This window comes from Rhamphochromis longiceps, linkage group LG16 (assembly GCF_057381845.1).
Source record: "Rhamphochromis longiceps isolate RC_006_pf linkage group LG16, R_longiceps_female_GT1.1, whole genome shotgun sequence".
Taxonomy (NCBI): Eukaryota; Metazoa; Chordata; class Actinopteri; order Cichliformes; family Cichlidae; genus Rhamphochromis; species Rhamphochromis longiceps.
In genome coordinates this window covers 26,597,758-26,625,608 of record NC_140572.1, presented here as the reverse complement: position 1 = coordinate 26,625,608, position 27,851 = coordinate 26,597,758, and the positions used below count along the sequence as shown (strand labels likewise).

General features: G+C 38.2%; 1 protein-coding gene across 1 annotated transcript; it reads right to left on the bottom strand.

Annotated features, from left to right (window-relative positions):
• Window positions 1-102: 102 nt before the first annotated feature.
• Window positions 103-25,410, bottom strand: bard1 (BRCA1 associated RING domain 1). Its single transcript, XM_085384543.1, has 11 exons — window positions 25,213-25,410; window positions 24,162-24,218; window positions 23,289-23,437; window positions 21,319-22,391; window positions 20,663-20,743; window positions 16,806-16,978; window positions 10,072-10,204; window positions 9,473-9,605; window positions 6,536-6,628; window positions 2,332-2,429; window positions 103-1,013 (listed from the first exon to the last, which is right to left on the bottom strand). Exons 1-11 carry the CDS (start codon window positions 25,302-25,304, stop codon window positions 666-668), a joined length of 2,430 nt encoding a protein of 809 aa, XP_085240669.1. The 5' UTR covers window positions 25,305-25,410; the 3' UTR covers window positions 103-665.
• Window positions 25,411-27,851: the final 2,441 nt, after the last annotated feature.

The following is a 27,851-nucleotide window of genomic DNA, read 5'->3' as shown; positions in this document are numbered from 1 at the left end:
GTAAATCCAGACTCTGTTTGATTCATATATACAGCTCCCAAGCTTTTTATCTTTTAAATGCTGGTAAATAATGCTTGCCACTTGGATAAAGGAAAGAAATAATTTCATCAACAACTTTTAATAACAAAATTTCAAGAGTTTTTGTTTTTTGTTTTTTTAAATACAGCATTATAACCAGCAATAACTGTTAATTACATCAAAAAGCAAACAAAGAAAAACAGTTATGTTAAAATGGCTATGTCCATGTTTTCTAATATAACCTCTTTCCCTCCCTTTTTATTTTTTTATTTTTTTTATTTGTGTGCAACACAACTTTGTTTCCTCACTTTTTTGGCATCAATTAGTGTCAAATCTTCTATTGTAAAGTTCAATCATACTGTATATAAGTCAGATTCTCAGACTTGTGAAAAAACAATCTATATCTATCCATCTATCTCTAGACAGATTTGTACTTTATTTTTACATTGTAAGTATGGACCATTAAAATTAGCAACATTATTGTTTTATTATTCTGTATATGACTCACTATGTCCACTAAATCTGCATAGATTAAACAACAACAACAACAACAACAACAACAACAACAACAACAACAAGACATACATACACATTATGGACATACTTATGGGTAAGTTGTTTAGTGCAAACATAATTATTTAACAAATTTAGACCAATAGTTCAGGGTCTGGTACAGGGAGGAGGCTGAAGGCAGTGATGCAATTGATGACCCAGGTGGTGGGAGCTGACCACACCTTGCCTCGTCTCACTACTGACGGCTTGTGAGGGGCTTGAGGGTCATAGATGATGTAATGTGTGCAAAGGGCCTGGTCGGACCCTGGCAGGGCATGATAGGCTGTGGCATTCACAGTTTGAGTCACATCACTGTCTGGCTTGGGTTGCCGGTTCAGTAGCTGAGCTCCTCCCTCCCGGAGTAGTTTTGTGAGCTCATCTTTGGTAGGCGTCTTAAAAGAGCCAAGAAGGAAGAAGAAACATCCATCGAACAGTGGTGGAAGCTGTGAAATACGACGGGAACAGACATTAGTGAAAACTTTGAAGACCGCCTCATCCCTTGAAGAGTCCAAGGCTCGTCCAAACTAAAACTGTGTTGCTGAGAAAACGTCTCTATTATCATCCTTCATTAAAAATTGAAAACAAACGAGCTTAGTGGCAGAATGAGTAAAGTCTTCTCTTTTGTTTATGGTGAAGATAAATGGTAAATAATTGTCTTTGCTACTAAATCTAGGCAAGCGCCTGTGTGGATGCTTTGTGTTCTTTGCTGCAGCGGCAGAAGACATTTTTATAAGCACTGTTCTCCAGACAAGCTCTGAACCACTTGGCATTACGGTTTAAAGCAGCAGTGAATTAGGCCACTGGAGACTGTTCTATTCACAGCATCAAGGAACTCAGCTGTTTTGCGTTGTAAATTAGCACTCTCAGGTCTTTAGAGTAGAAAGATTACTTTATTATACGTTGGCAGGGTTTTACTTTTGCTTCTGCATGTCCTTTATTTAGGATTTTGATTGATGGTTTTTACCGTTTTTCAAGAATGAACATTTATTTTGCATCAGAGGGGGGAAAAGAAAAAAGAAAAGAGTTATAAAAGAGTGGGGGAACATGTGTCTCCTTGTGGTTATGACCAGAACATGCTGAAAATACCTTGAGAATTCCTCAAGGTAACAGGTAAACACTTTATCAGGTACATACACAGTGCATAGAATTTTGTTTTTGCACAAATGAATCTGAACAAAGCAGACTAAAGCACCTTTAGAAGCAAATGCAGCTTCTAAAGAGTCTTTTGCCAGTATTAGCTTTGACAATGCAGTGCCCCCATTCTCTAAAAACAGCACAAGCTCCATCGGGTTTCATGCTGATTGGTTGGGGAAAGCTATTTTCAAGCCCTGCCAAAATATCTTCTTTAAACTGAGGTCATGACAGACTTGGCCACTGTAAGTCATTCATGTTGTGTTAGAAACAATGTCAGTGTAATTTTGGCTTTGTGGTAAGCTGCTGTCTTTCAGAAACGGTTGGCTGCAAAATCAAACATGTGGGTGAGAGAACAAAAAATTTTGAATACTTAGCTTAATTAAGACTAATTTGAATTGAAGAGATTAAAAATTTAATTATATTTATATTGATTTGTGTCTAAAATAAGCAAATATGTTATGATTCACGACAGAAAACAGATTTATACAAAAAAAACAAAAAAAAAAAAAAACAATCAACTATCACCATATGCCACTGCCTGGAAAAACAAATTTTTCCCAAGGAGAGAGAGCTTAAACAACGCGTATTCATCAATTTCATATCTTTGTTTTTGTGCTTCTCGCTTACCAAGCTGCATCTGTTGATGCGACTTCGCTGGGGGCCTTCTCCTGCTTCATGCTCAGCTTCAGGCACCCACTTCCCCGCCTGGAGACATGCCTCCACCCCTGGCATCAAAGAGAGAGAACAAAGAAAATTAAAGCTACAGCTAATTATGTTGACTTTGAGGGAATGTGACAAGGCTGTGTTGCACACCAAGGATGACAGTCTGTTTTATCACAAGTTGGAAGATTTCATGTATTGGCATAGCTGCCGTTGTTGACAGAGAAAGATGCCCACAGCATGATGGAGTTAATGATGCAACCCCCGTTTAAAGTATTAAGCAGAATTCGAGCGTCATCTCTTTCTGTCTCTTGAGGTTTTACGGAGTCAAAATAAAACCGTGTGACAGTCAGCATCCAGGCATTTTTTGTGTTAGAGATATAGCTTTTGTTAAAAATCCTTAGGAAGAAAATCTTAAAAAGGCAGAAAACTTTTTAAAAGTAAAGGCAGATAAAGGGGGAGGGAAAAAACACAAAACATGCACATTTTAATGACCCCTCACTGTCACAGATAAAAATGCTTCTGAAGATGTCACAGATCAAACTGCTGCTGTTCTCAGTAAGTGTTCTATTACTGAGCATTATTTTTGGGATATATTAAAAGAAACCCCAAATCCACAGTTTATAAGTGGCATATCTAAACATTAAAGCTAGATTAGGTTGGAAATATGACACTTTGCTGTGGCGGGGTGGGAAGATAGGAAATACACCTGAGCATACGCATTGGCTCGAATAACGTTTTTCATTACAAACACACTGAGTTTTCTCATTACGCTTCTAACTGTTAGAGATGCAAACTATTCCACAGACACATTTGCAAGGTATATACGCAACACTTTGCCTCAAGTTCTCTCTTACAAACATTCCACCTTCCAAATATGTGAGTAAGATGACAGGAACAGATCAGTGTGTGTACACCGTGACAGCACCATTACAAGGGGTGAGGAGTAGTAACATTTCTTCACCCCCCTTAATTACAGACTTCTTTCAGGAGGACCCCGCTAAAGAGTTGGGCAGAAATACAGGGGTTAATCTCTCTCTGGACGATAGCACTTAGTTTCTTAGAGTCATTAGCATATTTGTTAATCATACTCCGAAAGAGAGCATAAAACATCTCAATCCCCATCCTTACTGAGTGAGCAGTAAGATGAACCAGCCCTCTTGACTAACCGTGAGACCAAACTGTTACTGCGATCTCATTATAAAGACAAAAGCTGACGAAAACTTGTCCTCTTATAATGAGACAAGAAGAATTGTATTGGCATTTCGAATGGATAAGAAGTTCTAAAGGCCAATACAGACGCTTTAGGAGTGAGACAGGATACAACATTGCACTCATGGTCATTATACCAAAAGTCAGTATGAAGCCATACTAATCAAAATTGAAAATTTCTCCTCTTCAGAAACGCCTCCACATCTGACATCAACTCCTAGGAAAAAATAGCACAAGTCCTGAATTTCCTCCATTGTTATGTAATTTATCGTTATGATGAACACCAGTACCTACAGAAATGCTCTTGTGGCCTATGCTAGTTTTGTGCACCTATCTAACTTCTGTAAAAGTTCTTGTGATCAAAGAATGACCTGCCAACCAGTCTTTCTTGAGAACAGACTGTAAGCAACCAGACTTTGTAGGCTTTTATTGACACTAACAGGCAACTCTGCATCCTACACTTCCAATCTCATATCTTTAAGTAGAAAAGCTGACCCCAAGAAGTTTTCTGAGACCTGCAATGAGAGTTGTACTTTTTTCAGGCTGCACTGATTGCTTAGAGCATTCAGTAACGTTAAGAAAAGTAAAACTGCATGTGCTTTATTAGTTTAGCTTTTCTGTGTAAATGCAGTCACTTATGTATAGGTGAACTCTTAGTCTTCCTATGACTAGGGACTGTGCATTGAAATGTCTTCATTAAATACGCAATGGAAAAATGTTATAATGTTAATGTTTAAACACATAAGATGAAAAAACAAAAACAATAAGTGGACATTTTCTAGCTATAGGTTGCCAGACACAGCTGGTAGATGCAAGATTTAAAAAAAAAGGTTTACAAGCGAGCTAATTGAGATTAGATTGAGGTAAATAATAGTCTCATTTTACTCTAGCAAAAACATTAGTGTGTTTCCCCCATGCTGGTCAAAACCATTTCAACTGTTCTGAACATGTCTTTTAGTTTTAAGTGAAACCCTAATAAAAGGCTTTTAGTTGGAATATAACCTTGTTAGGCACACAGAGACTGTGCATTTCAATCAAAATGCAATGCACTGAAACAAGTCTGATAAAGAAGTAAGCCGGGGCTCGGCTTAGCGGACAGGTATGGCATACAAAGTCAGGTGACAGTGAAAATGCAGCTCCTTGTGTGTGCTCACATACACAAGGAAAAGAAACAGATAGGATGCCACAGTGACTGTCACAAGGGAGACAAGAAGTGTCAAGTGCTCAGCCCGCGTGGAGAAAAGAAAAGGGGAGGGGGGGATAAATATGGTCCAAACACTCAAAATGTTACAGTGACACAACTACACACATTCAACGTTGAACTGGTTTACTGGCAGAGACAGAAACAGGAATGCACGGCACTGTACTGTAACACTCACACATTCCCACACATACAACAGTCAAGGGCATGCCAAGGTGCCAGAAAACTCTTTGACTGCAAGTCTTTCTGCTTCCTGTGAAGCTGATTGTCTCTGAACATATGCTTGCTGACTTGGTCCAAGGATACCAGAGAGACTAGCCAAGATTAGGAAATTTTTTGCAAGGTATTTATCTTGGTAAAAAGGCAAAAGAGTTGACCAACTTTTTATCACTAGTCATATTTGGCCTTGTGATATTGATTCCCACCTACTTCACTTGGCCGTCAGACATAAGGAGTTGTGTGCACACAGAGCAACAGGCACAAACAATCTGATATGAAAACTGCTTGTTGCTAAATGTTCTTTAAATCTTCCCATAGAGACCGGATGTTGTGCATGAAAAAAAATCCTGTATATTTTATTTGGACTTTTCCCAAAAACCCCCAAAACAGAATAATTCACTTAAAAGGTTCCAAAATGAGAGAAATTAACACCATAATATTGTAGCACCAAGTAACACATCAGCAATTTTAATGGTTTACATGTCCCTTAATGTAGCCGCATAAAAATATTATCTAAAACAGTCCTATGGAAAATCACAAACAGCCCACTGTTTGAAACAAAGACGGCTGTTAAAATGTTCTGTGGGACTGAGCAGGAGGCTAATCTGTTATCTCAAATTGTTTTGTTTTGTTTTTTTCTCTGTAGAAGCATCTGGGAAGTCTTCCTTGGAAATGTTAAGAAAGGGCAGGCAATTAAAAAAAAATACTCAGCAGGTGACTAGATGAATCATGCTTGTAGCAGTGACCTTACTGCTGCAGGCTTATAGGTTAAAGCCGATTAGAATGGATTCCCTTGCAATCAGCAACCTCAGTATTTCTGCTGTCTTGTAAGGTAAGCAGAGGCCGTGCTACCAACATTTGTGCTGTACTTTTGGGAGATAAATGACTAAGCTGAGCAACTACAAGAAACATAACTTCTATGTAAATGGAAATACTGTTTCTATATCTAGAAACTCTCTGAAAGACTTTAATGACTTTTCTGTGACAAATGTATATATATATATATTTATCAGGTACGGTATAGAAATATTTACATGTAATTTTGCCACTCAGCACAAATAGCCATCTGGCACTTACTTCTGGATGAAAGGTATTTAAGTATATTGCAAACAAAACTTACAATGTACAAATGTAACGGTGCAGCATGTGAGGAAACACGTGATAGTAGCAAATTAAAGTTCTTTCTATTTTTGGGCAAGAAGCCCAGTCAATACTGAACTTTATTAAAAGCAATATATAACAGGACAGATTTAGTAACTGTAATTACATTGCTTTTGCTAAATTATAATGATACTACTCTAAATGTCCAAGACTTTTCAACATATTAAATTCTAATGCTATTAGAGCTGTCGGAGCTAGAAGATCACAGAACAATTTATTCATTTATGTTTTATACAGAGTCATGACATCAGTAAATCTAAAAATATTTAATTCACAATTCTGGATACATTTTCCAACAGTGACACTTACACATTAAATGAATTAATGTGAATTAAGGAATTAAAGACTGTTAAAGTTTACAGCCTTCTCTGTACTTACATTTGTATCTAACAATCCAGCAGCCAGCAAGAAGACCCATAAGGGTGGAGTAGGTGGTGGGCATTTGCCCTTCCGGTACCACAATGTGACTCACTGGAAAAAGAAAACAGACACACACCAGTCCATACAGGTCCACATTTTGCCTGTGACACAAATTTTGGTAATTTTGCACCAATGTATCTGAAAGGATGCAGTCAGTGTGTCGTTTAATTCGGGGGCTTTGCAATAGTGAAATTCTAAATGTTTGTCAATTCGGCCTTTCATACATGTTTATATATCCATTATGTCCATGACATAACACAGCTTCCACCATGTTTGACAGAGAACACATTACGCTTCAGATCACAAGCTCTCATTTTCTCTCTCCATACTTTACTCTTCCAATCAATTTAGAACAAGATTATGTTGGTTTTATCTGTGCAGTGAATCTCACTCTCTGCATGGTCCGGTTATTTTTTAAGGTACAAGGTTCTTTATTCGTCAAATGCATAGTTATACAAGTATAACACACAGTGAAATGTAACCTGACACACTCCTCGAGGGGGTGAGAGAAAGAAAGAACATTATCTATTATATACACATTAGGTGAATGTGCAGTAGTAGCATTGTATGCTGCACCACAGCTTTTGTTTGTGCCAAATTCTAAGCTGACCATTCTGTTTTTGCATATTGGTCCATTGGTTAAAAAAAAAACAACAAAAAAAAAAAACAACAACAAACAAACAAAAAACACTTTAATAATCCAATCCCTGTCTATAATAGGTCTAAAAAATAAAAAATAAAAAATAAGCGAATATTTTTGACGGATTTTTTGACACATCTAAAGAGACAAACAAAATATAACTACAGAGAGTTTATCTTAAACAGTATAGTGTTTTTCATCTCAGCTCAAGTTTATCTCTAAACTTTTTGTTTTTTTGCTTTTTTGACACATTTATTATGTCAGTTTTCATGAGTTCAGCACTACCTTTAAGGGAAAAAATATCTGAAAATGTGAACAATTATTAACATCTGTCCCCTCTCCACTTTCTTTTTGACAGTGTGTTTTTCCACTTTGCCTTCCAGCATTTCCTACCCAAACAGTATTATAGATTATACAATAAATTTTATACTACATGTAGGCATGTTATGCATTTTATGAGACAGAGCCATTTACATGTGAATCTTTTATGAAATCATTTGTAAAAGGGTAAACCAATGTAATTATGCATTAAAGGAAAAAAAATCTGTGATTTTGATTTAGCAACGCAAACCCAACTGGATGAAATAGTTTTTATTCCAGGTTAGTCACTGCCCAACACTTCCCTAATGTCCCTTACTTTGAGTGGGTGAAAAGTAAGCTTACTGAAAACCTGTCAAACACTTCATGGCAACACAATAGGCCAAGTGTTAGTTTATTAGGGGTGGGGGAAAAAATCGATACTGTGTAGTATCGTGATATTTTGTTTGCTAATAATGTATCGATACAGGGACAGCAGAAATCGATATTTTGTTACAAACAATTTTTTCGTGGACTGGAACATGCTCTGACTTCAGAGCATGTTGATCAGCTCCTTTTTCTGAGCAAGAATGCTGACATTCCTTCACTGTCCAAATGTGTTTAACTTTTTTTTTGACAGCAATAAACATGACAGTTTACTTATTTTAATTTAAGACATATTTTATTTTTATTAAGTTTAAAACTTTTTTTATTTAATGTAAAATTATATTTTGTTTTAATTTACTTTCAAATTCTTCAGTTGCTGAATGGGCTGCATAGTTTTCATAAATTGCATAGTTCAGAATAGCTATAATTGTACCAGATGGTTGCATTCAGTTAAATTGGACTAGACTGTAATACAAACCGTTCAGTTTGTCAACAATAAAACTGACTGAAATGAGAGACTGAGTGTGAGACTTTGATATTAGATAAAATGAATATTGATAAAGTTTACCTTTATGTACAGAATCTGAATATCGCAAAATATTGTAAAAAATTGCAATAATATCGTATGGTGCGTTAAGTATTGTGATAATATCGTATCGTGAGTTGTATGGTGATTCCCACCTCTATAGTTTATTGTGTAAAAGAAAGGGACACATAATTATGGTTAATTAAAAATTAAATACAAGCTTATTGCCTCTTCAATCAACAATTAAGCACAGTTGAAAAATTCAAAATGAACATAATTATATCTCCAGGGTGAAACCTTTTTACATTGTGCATTGACCATGAATTTGGTGGATTTGCAGGCTTCAGTTCAAAATGTGAGAAATGTTCATTGGAAGCTCCTACTCTCAGCCCTCAGGCCAGATGAGGGAGAATCGTGAGACACACTTGTGTTTTTCATTAGTGAGTATTCATCACTCTGACAGTACCTCCAAACATTTTATGAGGAATGATTTCAATTACTTTTGTTCTCTTGTGTTCTTTCAGCTATAAACTATGCAGCAGTGAAGGAGCTGCTGTATCACAATGATGTATACAGCTCTAAAAGTGTTTGTTAGTTACTGTTGAACCTTCACGAGTGTTAATGCTCAAGCACCTGACGTTGGCTTTTACAATAAAATGGATTTGTGTTAGACAGTAAAGCCTATGAAGCTTGGCTCAGTAGCAAAAGGACCATTTGGGATTGTGAACCATCTCTAAGGTTGATGAAGTAGCCGCATTATGTAATCTTTAGTAAATGTTTGGATGAGGCCAAGAGACAACCTTTTAGTTACTGAATAACTCAGGAGGTTCAGCCTGGAATTTATCCTTCAGATATATATTTTGACTGCACGTAGAAGTGCTTGGCAGTTAAACAAGCTTCTGTACAAGCAGTTCGCTGGCAGTTGCATTTAATTCATGATGCTGTTAAGAGCCCATCACCAATAACGCTGAAAGCAGTCATGCAGCTAGTATTGTAAGGGGCTTGGACTGGAACGTTGATCCCCTGGAGTACAAACAAACAATACCTGAGCCAGAAAATGTGTCAGCCATCCTCCCTCCCAGTAGCTGTCCCAGTTTGACCAGTTGATGCCGTTCAGCTGGCGAGAGCTTGCTGGACAAAAGCACTATGGTTTGTTCCCTCCTCACACAGTCATTTACCTACAACAAGCAGAAATTTAGAGGTTTTGAGGCTTTTAATGCAAGAATATGTATTATGGTTCACTAAATCTAATCTGAAAATGAAAACCAACTGTAGGAAAAAGATAAGTTTCCAGAAAAAAATGACTGGAAATATCTCTGCCTTTAGTATCTGTTAATTTTGTTCAATTAATCAACACAGCCAGCTTCAGGAGGCACTGGTCATTGCCATGTTCCATTTTTGTATTGTTCTGAACTTCTTAAATCTTGACCCTGACAATCACCAACCATTACATAATACAGACAAATTTCAACTAACACTGATAAAAACTAAACTGAAATGAGAAAACCACTGTGGAAACTAACTGAAATGAAGATGAATCAAAAACATTCTAAGCAATATGAGTAAACATAGTCATTATAATAACTCGGCTCCAGAGTTGATCATTTCAAGGCAAAAAGGGCTATTCACATCATGGCGACATACCACGGAGAGACTGGCTGAGGGGCTATGAGATATACGAGCATTTGCATATTGAGTTCCTTCTGAGGCTTCTTGGAAAATCTCCAGCATCTCCAGACTCGCTGCATAATCTGCAGGCCGCTTTCCATACAGATTTCTATGAAGAGGAACAAAGATAAAAGGTGTAAGTATCTAACAATATGCACACACTTATATATTTATTCACTTGCAGTGCTGCAGACCATCTGGTGACCACCAGGAAGGTCAGACACATGTCAACACACAAAATCTAAATCCCAGGAAACACCACCAACAACAAGATATTTTGCTGTGTAATCCTGCATCTCTTGTGGGTTATTTAGTCATGATGGATCAGTGCAAGCATTAAATAGACCGTTGTTTTTCACAGGAACATTGCTCGGGATCCAAGGAAGTGAAGTGCTGAGTCTGAAGTCATTTGGATGAGTGGTTCAGCTTGCACTTTAATCAGTCATGTTGTTTGTATAAGCTCATCTTGAGTAAGCTGTAAGTCATGATATACCTTTACAGTCACATTTTGAATGAGCAATGCACTAGTAAATTTCCATTAGGAAACAAAAAACAGCCCAAGAATATATATTACATGCAATATTGTAAACACATATTATTATAAAAATGATTCAGACTCAGCTGGCTGCACTTCCTTAGCCAGGAGCTCTAGAGTCTTGGGAACCTGCTCTGAAGGCTCCATCCACAGTGTCGTACCTTTGAAAGGATCCTTTTAATACTTGTTTTAGTTTAAGTTTTTAAGGAGATCATGTTTTCAAATCAGATCATCGCCCCATTTCATCATTTAGTCCCAATCTGTGCAAATTCAGTTTCAAATATTTGCTAAAAAAAAAAAAAAAAAAAAAAAAAAAAAAATTGGCAATGCCACATCCTGCTTGCTCTGTGAACTCTGTGCAACAGTGTGTGTCAATCACTCACTAGTGCGTAACAGTTCGATATAAGGTTAAGCTGAAGTCTGTCCTATACTTCAAGCATAGGTCACATCATAACACTCACTAAATGCAAAGCAATTAATATCAAAAGGCTGCATACTGAATGTGTTTTAATTTTGATACATGGTAACCTTCTAGAACAGCGTGTCTAATGGAGGCTTTGCATCTCAAAAAGCACTATTATGTGCAGAGACTCAAAGACGATGAAACAGCCTCCCTTGGTTACAAAGCGGACAGCTTTAAAGTATGCGTCTTTACGTTTGAGGAAATCTGCATGAAACAAGACTTGGGTCACCTTGATGAAAAGGGGGGCGGAGAAAGGAATCACGAAAGGCACAGGAGGAGGAAAGGAGACAAAGAAGAACCAAGCCCAGCAGGTCGTCTCTAAAAGATTAGGCGTCAGCAAAGATAACACCTGGGGGACAATTAATAGGTCCACTGGTCCATAAAATATTTCATTTGGATTCATACCCCCAGCTCCATATGCACACAAATACAAACAAACATAAAATGTCCCTGACACTTAAACATACGCACACACACAAGCTGGTTTAAGCAGCAGCACGTGAGAAGAATATCTACAAATAAAACAAAAAGTAGAGAAGGAGGTAAAGTCACAAATACTCTTCCACAGGCCTCTGCTCAAGCACACAAGTGGGTGGAAGGTGAGGGTGGTTCTAGTAGGCGTCCACTATACCTGTGACTATCTAATATAGTCACAGGTATAGTGGTAGGTTATCCTAGAAAGTTTTAAGTTATAGTGGATCTTTTTGACCACAGCAAGCAGATTTCAGTTATGCGCTCATTACATAAAATGTGTTGCATGCTACAAATGGTTCATCCCTGACATTCTGAGCCTTTCTACCAAATACATTTTTCATTCCTAACTCCACTTTGTTAAAACAACACAAACACTGATAAAAGCTTTTTAACCCATTTACTTCTTGATATAAACCTTAAAAGACTGTTGCCTTACTTGGTATCTACAGTTTCTATACAGTTTAAACCATTTCTGCCCAAAATCACATTAGCAGCAAGTATGAAGAGTGAAATGAAGAGGCAGTATTTTTTCTTCAAATCAAAGACAATTAGTTAAATTTCCATCTTTTGAAATTTGTTCTGATCACCTTACAGCCAACACTGCTATGTTAGACTTCCCAAACACTTTCACTTAACTTTTTAAAAGTACCGCACTGTGATTTTATTTTATTTTTTGCAAATGCCCTTCATTAACACCAAACCATAATCACAAATAATGTTGAGTACAGCTTTAAGAGTTCTTTTGATGCTTTTAGCTACACCCTTCTTCAAACTGCTAACAATATTTCAAACTTTGTGACTGCACAAAAACGATAGTCCAGTGCATAAAAGCCAAAACAGGATCGGAGCAATGCACTTTGTTATGACAAGAGAATGCAACTGAAAAGACGGTATGCATTATGGAGTACATTTCAAAGAGCAAGAAAATGACATCCATTAACTGGAAGTTGTCATGTCAAAGGTGCCCTCTGAGGTCTTCTTGTAAACAAGCAAAGCTTCTTTTCACACTTAGGTCAACTCACCAAAACAGACTGTCTCCTTGAGGGCTAACAAAAATGATGAATTACCTTCCATTCCATTAAAACGGCTGAAAAGCTATTTTTGGAACACTGTGACCTGCATTCTTTACATTGTTTGCCATCTTCCTGACTTTTCTGATTGGTGTATTACTGTAGTCCTTAATGTTTTATAACCACCAGTTTTTGGCTTGCCGATACTATCATCATCATACTTGTGCACCTGCATCATAATTTCAGTGCAAAATATCTAAACAACATCCCTAGAGTTATGATTAATTTTAATTAACTTTAATTTAGCTATATTAAAATCACTAAAATCTGTATAAAACCAAAAAAAGTCAGTATATAAACTGTATGGATACATACATACATACACACACACACACACACACACACACACACACACATACATATATATACTATGTCCTATACTAGTAAGTGTAAAGAGTGACAAAGAGTGATGTAATGACCAATTACTAGCATTTGATGAATGTCATTGCGAGTTTGTCGTACCCCTGTGTATTTAATTATACCCAATGGCATGTTAGTACAAGGCTTCCAGGTGATGTTAATTAATGTCTGTATGGATTCAGTGCTTCCGGCTTAATGTGGTCATTACGACTTAGTCAATTTAAATATATCGGGTACCTTGTTGCCCATGTCTCATTAGTACAAATTTATTTTCACACTGCATTGACCTAAACATAAACAGTGAAATCTAAAAGCTTATTGTATGCTAAGCAAAATTCTTCAGGCCTCCTCTTAAGTTTACAGATGTCCTGCCCTGGTATACATTTAGAAGCTCATACTTTAAAGCGGTCTCAGAAAATACATGTTGTGACAAAGCAGATATCGCTTAAATATATTAAAAGGTACTCAATTGATAGTTTGTCTCTTTTAAGACTTCCTTCAGTATTTCAGACTTCAGTCAGATTAATCAAAAGTTGAGCTAGATATAAAGTGGACTCTGGCACCAAGTGATTTATAGAACTGTGACTAAACAACAACAAAATGCAGCTGAATCATTCAAGCTCTACTTGCACACAAACATCAACGGAGGAAAAACGAAGATCTGTGCCTCTAAACCCCGAGCTGTGTGCCAGTCAGTCCATTAGGGACTGCACTGGCAGATGTCTTAGCTTGTGTCCTCTGTGCATGTGTGTGATTCTGCATGGTAAGGAAGAGAAGCTAGGACAGGAACTATATTGATCTCGGATCCTGAATAGGAATGAATATTGATAAGTTTCTGGATGCCAATGCCCACATGGCTTCATGGATTCACTTATCGTCTAATGTAGGCCTGCATTATTATTTCACACTGAAGTGCCTATTTTATTACATTGCAATACAGAGATCAGACCAGTAGAACGAAGGCTTGCATTTTCTCTGTCCGAGAAGTCCGAACATCTTGAGGTTGTAAACTATTATATTAATAAAAAAAAAAAAAACCAACTCTTAAATAAAACCTTTCAACTTACAGTCTTTATTTAAAGAACCAATCAGGGATCACAGAAACTCTCGTACTAAAGTTAATGACATGTAGATTAACAGTGACTCAGTTTCTTTCTTAGTCTTGCTTGATCTTACAGCTGCCTACGACGCTGGTAATCGTGACATTTTAATTCTGGCTTTATGATTCAGTTGGTTACTCAGAGGCCTTCCAGGTAAGAGGAAAATTGACCATATTACCCCAGTACTGAATTCACTTCACTGGCTCACAGTACAATAAAGGAATACTCTTAAAATCCTTTTATTAGTTCACAAAGCTTTCGACGGTTTGCCCCCCAGCACATCTGTGAATGGCTCACTGTTTATAACCCAATCACACCTCTCCGGTCATCAGGTGCAGATCTTTTAAATGTTCCTAGAATTACAGTCAAGTATGCTGAGGGTGCTTTCAGTTATTGTGGTAACCTGCTTGTTGACCTGAAAACAATTACATCTGTACTGACATTCAAAAAAATAAACCTAAAACCTCACAGAATATCCCTGCCCGTTTTCCTTGCAGACAAGTAATAAGGCAAAAAAGAACAAATGTAAATCAAAGTTATGAAACAAACACAACTAAAGACAAAAACAAACAAAGTATGATAGGTATTCATTGATTATAAGACTGTAAAAGAGCTGATCATCTGATCAAAGTACCAAGTCTGATTAATTAGTCATCATAAGGATTAGTCAGTTCCCGTCCTCATTATTGACAATGTACTTCCACAAGCCGGAAGAGCTCATATGGCATCAACTGATTAACAAACAATCAGCACTGAATTTTACATCTGTCCACCTATGTACTATGTAACTCCCAAAAAGCTGAATGTCTTGTATGATGACTGAGAAACAAGTCTTTGAAAATTTATTGAGGAAGTGGGGGAGAAAAAAAAAAAAAAGCAGTGGTCCAGTAGGACAGAAACACCACTATGATGTAATGCCAGGAAACACAATAGGCATGCAGTAAATATTAACTTGGTGTAAATGTTCTGTTTCTTTTTAGATTTATGCTTCAGTTGTGTGTGTGTGTGTGTGTGTGTGTGTGTGTGTGTGTGTGTGTGTGTGTGTGTGTGTGTGTGTGTGTGTCCAATAAGAGATCATATCATCAAAAGATAACGTCTCTTTCCAGGAACACTATATAGCTGTGATTTAATTTGTCAAAGGCATTGATTCTCTAACTTTTTTCTTTATCCATTCACACACACACACACAAAAAAAAAGCATATCGAAAAGAATATTTGCCTAAATTGTTTTAGTCATCATCAACAATTAAATTAGGACTGTAGTTCACTTTTAGCAAAATGAATGTCATCACAAGCGCTTGAGCAAGCTACACTGCTCAAAAAGTTTTTTACGCTTAAAAAAAAAGACTTAATTGTCACAGTTTAACACAAAGTTAGTTCAACTTCTTCTGTCCAGTTAGGATGCATTAATCATATGATCGGCTTTGGTGCAAATGAACACAACAAGGGATGCACAGGAGAGGCGAGAAGGGAAAAAGGGAATGATTTTGCAGGTTGTGGCATAAATCATTGCTCTTCTCTTATCCCTCCTGACTGACTTTTCTCTAGTTTTGCTTTTTGCTAGTGTTCTTTCACTAGTGGTAGCATTAGATGGTACCTGCAGCCCATTCATGTTGCACAGGAACTCTACCTGCTTCAAGATGGCACATCCACATGAGCCATCCCAAGAAGGTCTGCTGTGTCTGCCAGCATATTCTCAAATGTATGGAGGAGATCTGGGCCATTACATGAGGAGAGCTGGAAAAGACTACTGTGAGGCACAAATCAGCAGTCATATGAGTATCTGCTCCTTTGTGCAATGAGGAAAATGAGGAGCAATGCCACAGTTCTGCAAAATAACCTCCAGCTGGCTACTTTTATACATGTTTCTGACCAAACTGTCAAAAAACAGACTGCATAAACATGGAATGAAGTGCTGACGTCCTTTAGTGGGACCTGTGCTCACAACCCAGGACCGTGCTACTCAACTGGCATTCACCAAGGATATGCCTTCCCAGAGCATTACTGATCCACTGCCAAACTGGTCATGCCAGATGATGCTACAGGCAGCAAAATATCTAAATATTCACCACTGCAATGACATCTCCACACTCTTAATGCTTCCTAACTTGATTAAGATGAATTGCTCTGAAGTTTAACCAACTTTAGGTTATACTATGGATAATTGAGTGCTCCTTTTTTAAGAGCAGTGTATTTTTTTTATTTTAATATTAATTCAACTTAATTTTATTACATACCTTCAACAGGTAACACACACTGTGCACTGGCTCTACAATACATTAGGAGGGACCTGCCATACAGTTTCACAACTACTCTAGAGGACACTGCTGCCAATAAGAGTTTAAAAAAAGAACTTCCATCTTGTTGTAAATGCAGTTAAAAAGTGGCCAAAATGTGTTTAAATACTAGGTTAAAAGTTTGGCTTTGAAGACAAGACTAGAAACTCTTGTTTTCATGTCAAACCTTCGGGCCACTGAAAAAGAATTCAACAAAAAATAAACAGCCCTCACAACTGTGGGGCTTTAGTTTCCACTCATTCATGGCACTTAAATAAAAGTGAGATTTTGAGCTCCACTGCTCTTCACTGGGCCTTTAGGTCAGAACTTAAAACACTGTTACGAAACACCAACGTCGCACAGAATAAAGTCAATGTAGCAATGGACACCCAAATGAAAACGCAGTATTGTGAAACACTTAAAGCAACTTACAATACGTTCTGTGAGGCGCCAAGCTGCAATAGTAGCTTTACAATAGATGAATGTCCATTCCTGACAGCATCGTGTAGTGGGGAGTCGTTCTCATACCCAGGCGTGTTCAAGAGGGCTCCCATTGAGACCAGTAGTTCCACAACTGCCAGATGACCCAGGTTACATGCTTCATGCTGAAACAAAGTAGTAAAGCTCAAAAGTTATACTGCTTCTTTTCGATCTGACAATATGCCTCAGATCTTACAGTGTAATAAAGCATTTTTTAAAACTGATACGAAATAAGTTTTGCTGAGTAATAACATCTGGGAAGTATGCATAAATATGTCCTGCCCCAGTTTTCTGCTTTCTAAAATTAAGAAGATGGGTGCCTTAATGTTCGTCTGTTTTTAAGTCTTCGCCTTTGCAAAGGATTAATTTGACAAAGTTAAAGTTCAGCCTGAGAATTTCACCAGAAATGCAATTAAGACACACTCAAACAACTGCAGAGTGATTAAACACAGCATTATGCTTTAAATAACTTGAGCAGCTAATGCATTTATTAAGAAACTGGCTTTTTGTTCCAGTTTATTTTTATTTGGGTCAGGTAGTCTAAGCTATTAAGCCAAGGGCTGTGCAGTTATTTCTCCTCAATGACTGTAAAAATGATTTGCCACCTGAATGAGCAAATATTAAGAAGAATATGCCTCATCTATCATCATTTTAATCATCATCATCATCATCAGGGACTAGAAATGAAAACATGCCTCTTATTTGTGACAACTGTTTCATGTATTGCTGGGACACTTCCAAGTTTTTTGTAGTACTGGCCATCTGGACAAATGTTTATTTTACACCCAGTTTGGAACCAAATCCATGGATTCATAAAGTGCATGCTGAAATTGGCTTCATTTTGTTTGTTCTAAACTTCACAAATACAGAGAGAAACATGTAACAAGCTGAAATTAGAGCAGGGCGATATGGCCAAAAATATTTATCACGATATATATTTGAAAATTTGCGATAACGATATAACTGACGATATAATTGATGCGAGACAAAATACAACTCCACAACATTACTAGCGCAAAAAGACAACCTATCATTTATTTTCACTTAAACATGAAGCTGGTTTTTATGTACATTAAAGCTTTATAAAAATGTAACAGTGCAAATGCAAATTCCTTGCTGAAAGTTTAACCAAAAGGCATTTCCAGTAGAAATGGGCTGACATATCCTGAGCATAACCATGTATAATATCCACTGAAGTTAAAAAGAGGTGCTTTGCAACATTAAACTGCAGTGTGCAGTACGTATTTTTCGGACCATAAGGTGCACGGGATTATAAGGCACATTAAGCGAAACAAAGCAGTCAGATAAATCAAACTTTATTAAACTCATTCTTCTTGCTTCCTCCACTTCTGTACCATTGATTCATTAATGTTGAATTCTCTGGCAGCGGCTCTATTCCCATGTTGTTGCAGTATATTAATGACTAACCTCGTATTGTGGATGGATTATCTCAGTTGTTCTCCTGACTGAAGATTGGTCCTTTTACAGCATCCTGCCATGCGATTGCATTTGTCTCTAACCATGAGGAACCTTAACGTTAACTTTTATAAGTGGAAAAGTGTTAGTGTTCGTCCTCCAGCTTCACTGTTTATGTTATGCTAACATAGCTGTGTCGCTAGCGATCACGTAGCACATAATTATATACCAGCTAGCCCAACTTCAGTAACTTTACAAACATCACTGCTGTTTAGTTTTCTAACTTCATTTATGTTGGAAGTGATAGCAGAGCTGTACGTTTGATTTTTTTCAGAAATCTCTCAGTCAGAACATGCAATATCATGCTTAGGTAACTAGCGAAACTAGCGAGCTAACTTCCGCTAGCTTCCTGCTAGCTTCTAACTCCGTTAAATGTAATACATTTTGTTTTCATGGATGCCTGGAAGTTAAACTTCATAGTTACACCTGGTAAAGCAGCAATGCTGATCGTTTTATTAAAGATGAAAGAATTTAGACAGTTTTTAACTCTTAGTGATGCTGCAGTGTTCGTTTGACCTGAAGTTTACGGAGTTTAGGACCCAGATTACTCCCAGATTTAAGGGCATCTTAGTCCGACGGCCGCTTGCATGTTCTGCAAAAAAAATGTGCTTTGTCGTGTATCTGACGGACAAACACCAAACCAGTTCCACATCACTGAAGTTGCACCATATTTACAAACCAATTCTGGTTCATCTGTTTCACTCAACAATCGGCCATGTGCGTATGAAAACAAAGGCACTGCGCATGCGCGTTTTACTCATATTCTATCGCGATATTTCATTTTCCTATCGTAGCCTAACATTATACCGGTATTACCGTGAACGGTATAATATGGCCCAGCCCTAGCTGAAATGCTCTGGCTCTACAATTGGCTAGGTTAAAAACTACAATGGTGCTAACAGAGGTTTGGAAAAACACAATGGTAATGTCATAGTGGCTGTAGCATATCAAGGCTTATAGCTACCAACCTTCCCACATATATACAAATACACACATTTGAATAGTTCTAGCATTAAGCTTACTGGTAGCAATTTGAATGATCAGCTGAGAACTGTCAAAACTCAAATTGAAAACTCAAGTTTGAGTGGAACATCTTGACATAAAGTGCTGCAATAAAGACGCAAACACACACTCAGTCTCGAGCAGCTGTCGAGGCGTTTCCAGCTTATCATGTGGCAGCAACTTGAGGTTAAACTGATAAAATAACATGCCTGTGATTGTTGCTGAGGAGGTACCACCACAAAAATAGCCCCTTGTGTCATCAGAACATATTACTTTTCAAAGAACTATATTCCTCTATCTTGAAGGATGAAAAAGTCAACCCTGGTAGAGGAACTAATGCAATATTGGCAGCAACAAAAGGTCTGCCACCCTGCCATTTGGAAGCTGGACCTATTCCTGAAGTCATGCAGGGCTTTACTTTCAAGTGTCGCATAGCTTCATCTCATATGCACACTAAAAACAAAAGAAATCTTCAGGTTAATGATATTTAAATTTCCAATTTAGTGACTGCACAATGTTTCACCAGATTTCAGAGTTTGACATAAAAAAAATAATAAAAATGAAACTTCTGCAAAAGTGCCTCCCCCCTTATTTAATCTTAATCAGAGTTTTGTTCCAGAGGCTGGTTGTTGTCATGTTTGTGACTTTTGCAACCACATTCTCCTTACACTGGGCTGGTGTTTCCTGAAAGAAACAAATCCATAGAAGCTAAAAACTTTTCTTGTATTATGTTTGATTCAATTAACAAGCTATGCTTGTGCTGTTACTAGATTACTTGTAACCTTATCAGGTCTGCTTGTTTGTGACCGCATGCCAATTTGCACTGCTCTTGGTAGACTTCCGATCATTATTATTATAATGAACTCACTGTGCTTTTGATCATAAATTTATGCATTGTTTAACATCACCATCTGAAATTTCCTCTCCTATCTGTGCTTTTCTCTGATTGCAAACTAGTGCCAATTTGCCCTGCTTAGTCAATCTGGCCCTTATTATGCCAGTCACACAAACAGTGCAGATGCTTACATTTTAAAAACAAACAGAAAATAGGGATAGCAAAAGAGGGACATTCATATAGTAGAAATATGAGTAACCAAGGAGGAAGAAATCCAAATATTTAGCTTTAATAACAATAATAATAAGTAGCAAACATTATAGAAGTAAAGTTAAAGTCTATACGAAAACCTATGTGGAAAAAGTCACTGTAGTGACGCCAATTATTTGTCATCAAAATAAGTTAAAAAAAACAAAACACGATTGTGTGTAAACAAATGCTACATTGCTGAAGAAACAGTGTAACAACAAATGAGACTAACAAATTCATCACCTACCAGAGGTGTCCACCCCGCATTATCTTTTAGATTGGGGTCAGCCCCCTGATCCAGAAGATCCTTGACAGCCTCTACATCTCCCTGCAAAGACCAAAAGATAATAACAAACCTGGGGTCAGAACTACAGACCTGTAAATGCAAACCTTTAAACACAGCAGCTGATCTCAGTAAACCAAAGCTCTCTGGTTTATCAATCACTCAACAGTGGGCCATTGATTGCTTTGTCTGGGATCCAGGGAAGGATTACAGCTATGTTTACAAGGATTACTATAAGACAGTTTAGTCTCAATAGAGTGGAATATGGCTGCCTGATCTAATACAGCCAAATATACTCAACTCCACAGTAAGGGAGAATATTTAATTATATATCTGTAATTTTTTTTTAAAGAAGAAAAAAGAATAAACAGGAAATGCCAGGTTTGCTCCTTGCACTCACTAATTTTCATGATTTTTATTTCTGCAAAATGTCCTAACCCAAGAACAGCATTACTGAGCTAAAATGAGTGAAATTATAATTGTTTACCATTTTAATATCTCATTTTTTTTAGGAACACTGTGCACAGATTTTATTCTTGCAGTCTCCTGCAGTTATTTTCACACCTAGAATATAACAGAAAATTGAGTAAATAAAGTGAATCATGCCAACACTTTATGACCTTGATTGCAGCTAGATGAAGCAGGGTCTCTCCCTTGTGGTTCCTCTTCATAACTGCAGGGCTTCCTGGACTGGACCGTCCAACAGATGCACCATTAAAACAGGAAGATCTCCTGTAACTTTCTGTGGAGGGGCTGGCTTGAACAGAGGGGCTGTCTCTGCCCTCTTTTCTGGACTTTTTGGTGCTCTTAGGGGTAGTCAGAGATGGAGGATTTAGCACAACTGGAGAGATCGGACTCAATGATTTTCTCCCCCTTCTGCCTGGAGAAGGTCTTGGTCTTTTTGGAGTGTTGTCCAAAGTGCTGTTTCTGTCTTCGGTCCTAGATCTTTTTGAGGAATGCTTGGAAGGAGACACGTTCTTGTGATTTTTGGGGTTATCATTTGGTTTGGGTACATCTGCAGACAGCTGGTCATGCTGAAAGGCACTTTCCGGCAAGGGTTGAACAAGTTCAGTTTGGCAATTCAGTACAGTCTCGCTGCCTTGTGAGAGACTCTCTCTCACTGTGCTCCTGGCAGGACTGAGTTTATCAGTGCTCCGCTGTGCCATCTCAGGCTGAGGCCCATCAGGGCTTAGGAATGAAACCCTTTTACTGGACCTTCTTGCTCCATCAGCACACACCTGCTCATTTTCAGAGAGATGAGCCTCTTCTGAGATGCCCCATTGCTGGTTTATGGCTTCCAACCTTTTCTTCTTCAGATTTTGCTTCGTCTGTTTTCGTGTGGTTCTGGTGGCTCCTTGCACCGGCACATTCCTGCTGGTAGCATTTTTCTTAGTTGACCTCTTCTTCCTGTCGTTTTTTGTTTCACCGTTGCATCTTTGAGAAGAAGAGGAGCCGGAGTCTTGGGAGGACGAGGTGAAATTGAAAACTGACAGGTCCTGGCATTGAGCAGTGAGGGTGTCTTGCTGTGCTGCAGATGTTTCTCCAGGAGACCTGTTGTCCGGTACGGTGATCTCTGCAGCCTTTTCGACTGTGCAGCGTACCTTGCGGCTGCGGGGACTGAACCAGATTTTAAAATTCTTCTTGTTGTTTTTAGGTACAGGGCCATCAGGCTGAATCTCAGCCACAGATGAGTCTACAATGAAGTATGAAAAGAAAAAAAAAAACAAAGAAATATATGTGAAAACACAGTGCTAACAAAAATTATCACATGGAACTATTCAAGCTAATTAAGAATAATTTATATACTGAAATCTTGAAAGTTTAACATCGATCTTTGAGGAACTGTTCTTAATGTATAATTTGGGGTGGTTTGATGGTGACCTTTTTTCCATGCTTTCTTTTAATTGAACTTCAGTATTAGTTGCATTTCAAGGCTGGTCGTTTAGTGTGTTACAGTGGTTACATACGAGTACATAAACATACACATATTAATGAATAAAAGGCTCAAGGTAAAATAGCAAACACTAACGCTACTGCTAATGGGATCCTAATAAAACGCAAGAAAGCAAAAGAAAAAAAAATAGCAGAAAAAAAAATCCCTCATAAACAGAAACTGCACAGCTTATTAGGTGTAGTGAAATAATAATGCTAACATATGAAAGACGTATTGGAGCACCTCGTTTGCTTTCTACATCTTTAGTTGTTTTCGTGAACACTGACAACAACGTGTAGATTTGTTCCCATATTAACTACATGGCTTTGAAAGCCCTTCTGAAATTCTTCTTCAAAGCTGAGATCTACTTGCAAAATAAACACTAACATGGATAATTGCACTGCATAATTAGTGCAATTACGTGGGTGCCAGATGGGCAATAAATATAATAAACCAAAGAAACAAGCCACTAACCCTGTCAATCACAGACCAGATTAGTGGAGAAAAATGTTTGAACATTTCAGTCAACAAGTGATAGAGGAGGGTGTGGAAGGATGAGCGTGGTGAACCGAACGAACCAAAACACATGGATTTCGAAAGATAAATTGTCAATTATGCTTCTAGCCTGCTATATTTTTATATATAGCTTCCCTCTACCTGGATTTTTAATAGGAGTGAGCAGGGACTCTAAGCCACAGAAGAGTTCTATGATGCTGCTGAGCTGCCTGTTGATTTGGATGTCCTTCACCCAGGCAGGGCTGTGACATACCACACAGCCATCTCCTGCACGTGGCCCAGCACAGGACCTGAGGAATAAATATACCCCATATTAGGAGTCCACACTACAGCTCAGTAAGAAGAATTACAGAATGGTTATTCCTTCACTTTTAAAGAACATCCAGTCATAAAAAGAAGAATAAAATTCGGGCTGTTGTTTAAGCATGCAGACATTAATTCACTCAGTAGCCACTTTCACACATCCGCTCCAGACAATTTCAGGGGAATTAGGTTGGGATACTGTCAACATTTCAACTTCCAACATGTACCACACAGAAAAAAAAATTCCTGTTTGAGATGGACTGAAACTACTTGAAATACTTTTTGTGTTAGCATGAAGGAGGGAACACATTATGCCCACTCACTAGCAATAAAGGCACCAGACTACTACCTGCATTGTTCGCACAGTGGCATAAACCATCATCGCATAGGTTTTTGTATTGGGCACCTGCCAGGTTAAAATGTGGAAAATCCAGCTGCTTTGGATATATGTGTTTTCTCCACTAACTCTAATAACTGATGTCTAAAACTTCAAGGCTACAGTGAATGTGTGAAAAGCACTATAGTATCTGAGAGGGGAGGCAAGACTATGCTCACATTGTAATCTGTGATGAAGGCAAAACATACTGCAGGTGTTAAAAATCATTTAGGTGTACCAAATGAAATTGACCCATTAGTCTTATTAGCTAAAGCTGTCTATTGGTGTCCTATTGGTGTTTAATTGGTTAGAATACACTTAAGTTCATACATTACCTGCACAGCATATGCTCACATAAACCTAAGCAAACAGGTTCCTTCATCAAATCTGAACTGGGGGGGAAAAAAGAGAACAAAACAGACAAAAAAAGAGGTTAGTTGGCCAACGGTTGTATACCCCCAAGACCCACAAATTAATTTAAAGTGGGATTAAAAAAAACGTAAGGCAAATTTGCATAAGTGCCTTTACAATAGCCTTATTAGGAATACAGGGTGCTGCAATACTTTTTGAGCCAAATGTGTAAAATCTGAACTTTACAAGACCCTGAAACCCTTAACACAAAGTGCATTACCATCATAAAAACAAAAGCACATAGTCCTGGATGTTTAGCAACTTACACTCTGGGGCAGTCCGGGACCTTGCGATATGCAAAAATAATCACCCGAACTCCATCACAGCTACAAGCACAGTCAAATACAATTTTAAGCAGCACATCACTCTCTGTTTTTACTACGCTTTGTGCTGTTGTCTCTCACTTATTCGGCGCCAGATCGCTTAGCAAAACATGCCAGAGTGTTCATTGGCAGGTGCTGCAGGCGTTATCGCCGCTATACCGTAATTTGCTGTGCCCGAGTTACAGGTTTATTATCTGTGGTTTATTGTGATGGCACTGTTTACCAGGTTATATTTTGGAAGCTTTCATCGTTGAAGTGCAGGCTGCGTGGTGTTTTCTCATTGCTGCACAGAGGTCTTCAACATTTCATGGCATTGCCGCACGTGTGTTAATTAAGGATGAATTGAAAGTGAGGTTTCAAATGAAAAGTTAACGATAATGGACAAGACTAGGGACACGGTTAAGTTTCTTCCATGTTGCTTTGCATTTCTCTATAAGCATCAGGCCACTGTTCGACTAAACAAACATACCAAACTAACATTTACATATTTGTAAATGTTTACATATTTGTACCACTTTAAGTGTAAGACAACACTTCGTTACTTTTGCTGCTACCTAAACACATAAAAAAACCCAGTTTAGCCTGACTTCCAGTACTCGTAGACGACGCAGGGTTAGCTTGCCACTCTGTACTGCACTTAACGTTTACTTACCATTTGGAACAAAGTAGCAACCGTCGGAAGTTTGCCGCCGCCTCCTTAGTCTTCTTCCAGTCCACTGTTTGCACGGAACTGTGCTCATCCATTCTTAGAATAGGAGTGTTGCTCTTTTGTTGTTGTTTTATTAATCAAACAGCAAAAACAAGTACAACTTCCTGTCTTACTTCTTACATCTCCCGCCAAATATTTACGGAAGCGAGCAAAGCGCATTGCCACAGTGGATTGGTCGACGGGCACCGGTGATGACGTAAACCCTGACGTAGGGGTTTTTGTTGTTTTTTTGAGAATCGGACGTGTGAAATGGACAGTGATAAATGAATACCAATAAATATGTTAAGACTGAACATTATTTTGTGGTATATCTATGGATAATATCTTATATACAGTGGATGATCTAAACTTCCCTATTTTGTTAGAGTGACAGTCCAACTTCTTTAATTTCTTCCTTCGGCTGCTTCCTTGTGGATCATCTGCCCCATCTCACCCTATGTGTACTACTTTCCTGTCACACCGAGCCTCTGTAAGTCCTCTTTCACAACATCCATGAATCTTTTCTCTGGTCTTTGTGTTTTCCTCCTGCCTGGCAGCTCTATATTCAACATCTTTTGTGCGATATATTCACATTCTCTACACATGTTCTGCCTTGCCTCTCTGACTTTTCTTCAACCTGCTGAACCTGAGCTGTCCCTCTGAAATACTCGTTTCTAATATTGTCCCTCCTGCTCACTCCCAATGAATACCTTAAACTCTGCAACCTCCACCTCTGCCTCTTGTCTTTTCATTAAAGCCACTATCCCCAAACCATACATCACTTTTACTATTTTGTCAAACTTCCCTGTCATTCTTGTTTTTTGTCTTCGGTAACAAATCACCCCTGACACTCATCTCCACCTACTCCACCCTTCTTACACTCTCTTCTATACCTCTCTTGTGCATTGCCTATCACTTTGGATGGTTGATTCCAGGTATTTACACTCCCCTCACTACCTCTGTTCCTTGCAACTTCACCTCTACACCTGGGTTTCTCTCATTCACACCCATGTATTCTGTCTCAGTTCTACTGACTCTCATTCCTCTTTTCTTCAAAGTATACCTCCACCTCACTAGGCTCTCTTTCACCTGCTCCCTACTCTCACTATAGATCACATTGTCATGTGCAAACATTATTGTCCACAAAGAGTCCTGCCTCACCTCATCTGTCGACCTGTCCATCACCACTGCAGACAAGAAGGGTCTCAAGGGTGATCCCTGATGTAATCCCACCCCCACCTTTAACTCATCTCTCACTCCTACCACACACCTCACCACTGTGTCTCTGTCCTCATACATGTCCTTCACAACTTTCACATACGCAATCTCTTCTACGCTTCTATACTTCTCTATCGACACTCTCAAAGCAAACATTGCATCTGTAGTGCTCTTTTTCGGCATGAAGGTGTACTGCTGCTCTTAACAGCTCGTTTGCATAGCTTCATGGTATGGCTCATCAACTTTATCCCTCTGTAGTTACTACAGCTCTGCACATCACTCTTGTTCTTGAAAATTGATACCAGTACACTTCCCTGTTCCTCTCTCCTACACATATATGTATGTATGTATGTATGTATGTATATATATATATATTGACTGGCATGTTAAACAGATCTTTAGGAATGATTTTTCTTCTGCAGATATGCTCAAAAAACACCAAGTCCTTGCAATTGTTATATCTGGGCTGGATTACTGTAATTCCTTATGATAGACTTTTCTTTTCCTAAAAGGTCCCAGAAGAGGCTTCAATTGATCCAAAACACTGCCACTAATGTGCCATCTAAGACTAGGATGAGGAAAAAAACCTGATTCATCCTGATTTGTATTTAAAATCTTTCTCCTCAGCACGAAGCCCTGAATGATCAGACTTTATATAGACCTCATTTACCACAGGACCACCATATTATTCCAACAGAGCACTTCATTCTCAAACTGCAGGCTTATTTGTGATTTGTAGTTTATGTAAGTAGAATGGGAGAAAGAGCCTTCAGATATCTGGCCCCTCTACTGTGGAACCAGATCCTAGTTCGGGCTTGGAAGACATTAACTCTTTCCGCTTATAAGATTAGCCTTTAACGTTTGCTATTATAGGTGCAAGGTACTTGAGAGACTTTGTTTGATGCACCAAGTACATCTCCCCCACTCCCCTTTTTTTCAGTCCGTGTGCATTTATATACCAGTACTGCATGTTATTAACTTTTGTCAAATTTTTCCTGAAACCTTTTTTTGTTGTTTCTGGTCTCCCCTTTCCCCTCACCAGCCACTGCAGTATGCTACCTCTTTCAACCCTTCCTTAGGTTTCTTCCTGTAAAAAGGACGGTCTTCCCCAGTGTCGCAAAGTGTTTGCTCATAGGGCATTATATGAATGTTAGGGTGTTTACCTTACAGCACAAAATAGCTGGTTATATGAAAATAATATATGAAAATATATGAAAATAAATGGATAGAACTGAACTGAATTAATTAGTAGAAATGCAATAATACATCTGCAATGTTTTTATAACTTATAGTGACCACTGAAGCAAAATCAAAGATCTTAAATAGTCCCTGTGCAGAAAAATAGTAGAAGCATAAACAGTAGGCAAATGAACAGCAGCTGCACT

What these genes read in the sequence shown, in the direction of transcription:
- bard1 (XM_085384543.1), bottom strand. Translation starts at nt 25,304, where the DNA reads ATGGATGAGCACAGTTCCGTGCAAACAGTGGACTGGAAGAAGACTAAG. An exon ending in CACTCCTATTAAAAATCCAG is followed by an intron (nt 22,392 to 23,288) that starts GTAGAGGGAAGC and finishes ACTTCATTGTAG; the next exon opens with ACTCATCTGTGGCTGAGATT. An exon ending in CTGGATTGTTAGATACAAAT is followed by an intron (nt 2,430 to 6,535) that starts GTAAGTACAGAG and finishes CTTTGATGCCAG; the next exon opens with GGGTGGAGGCATGTCTCCAG.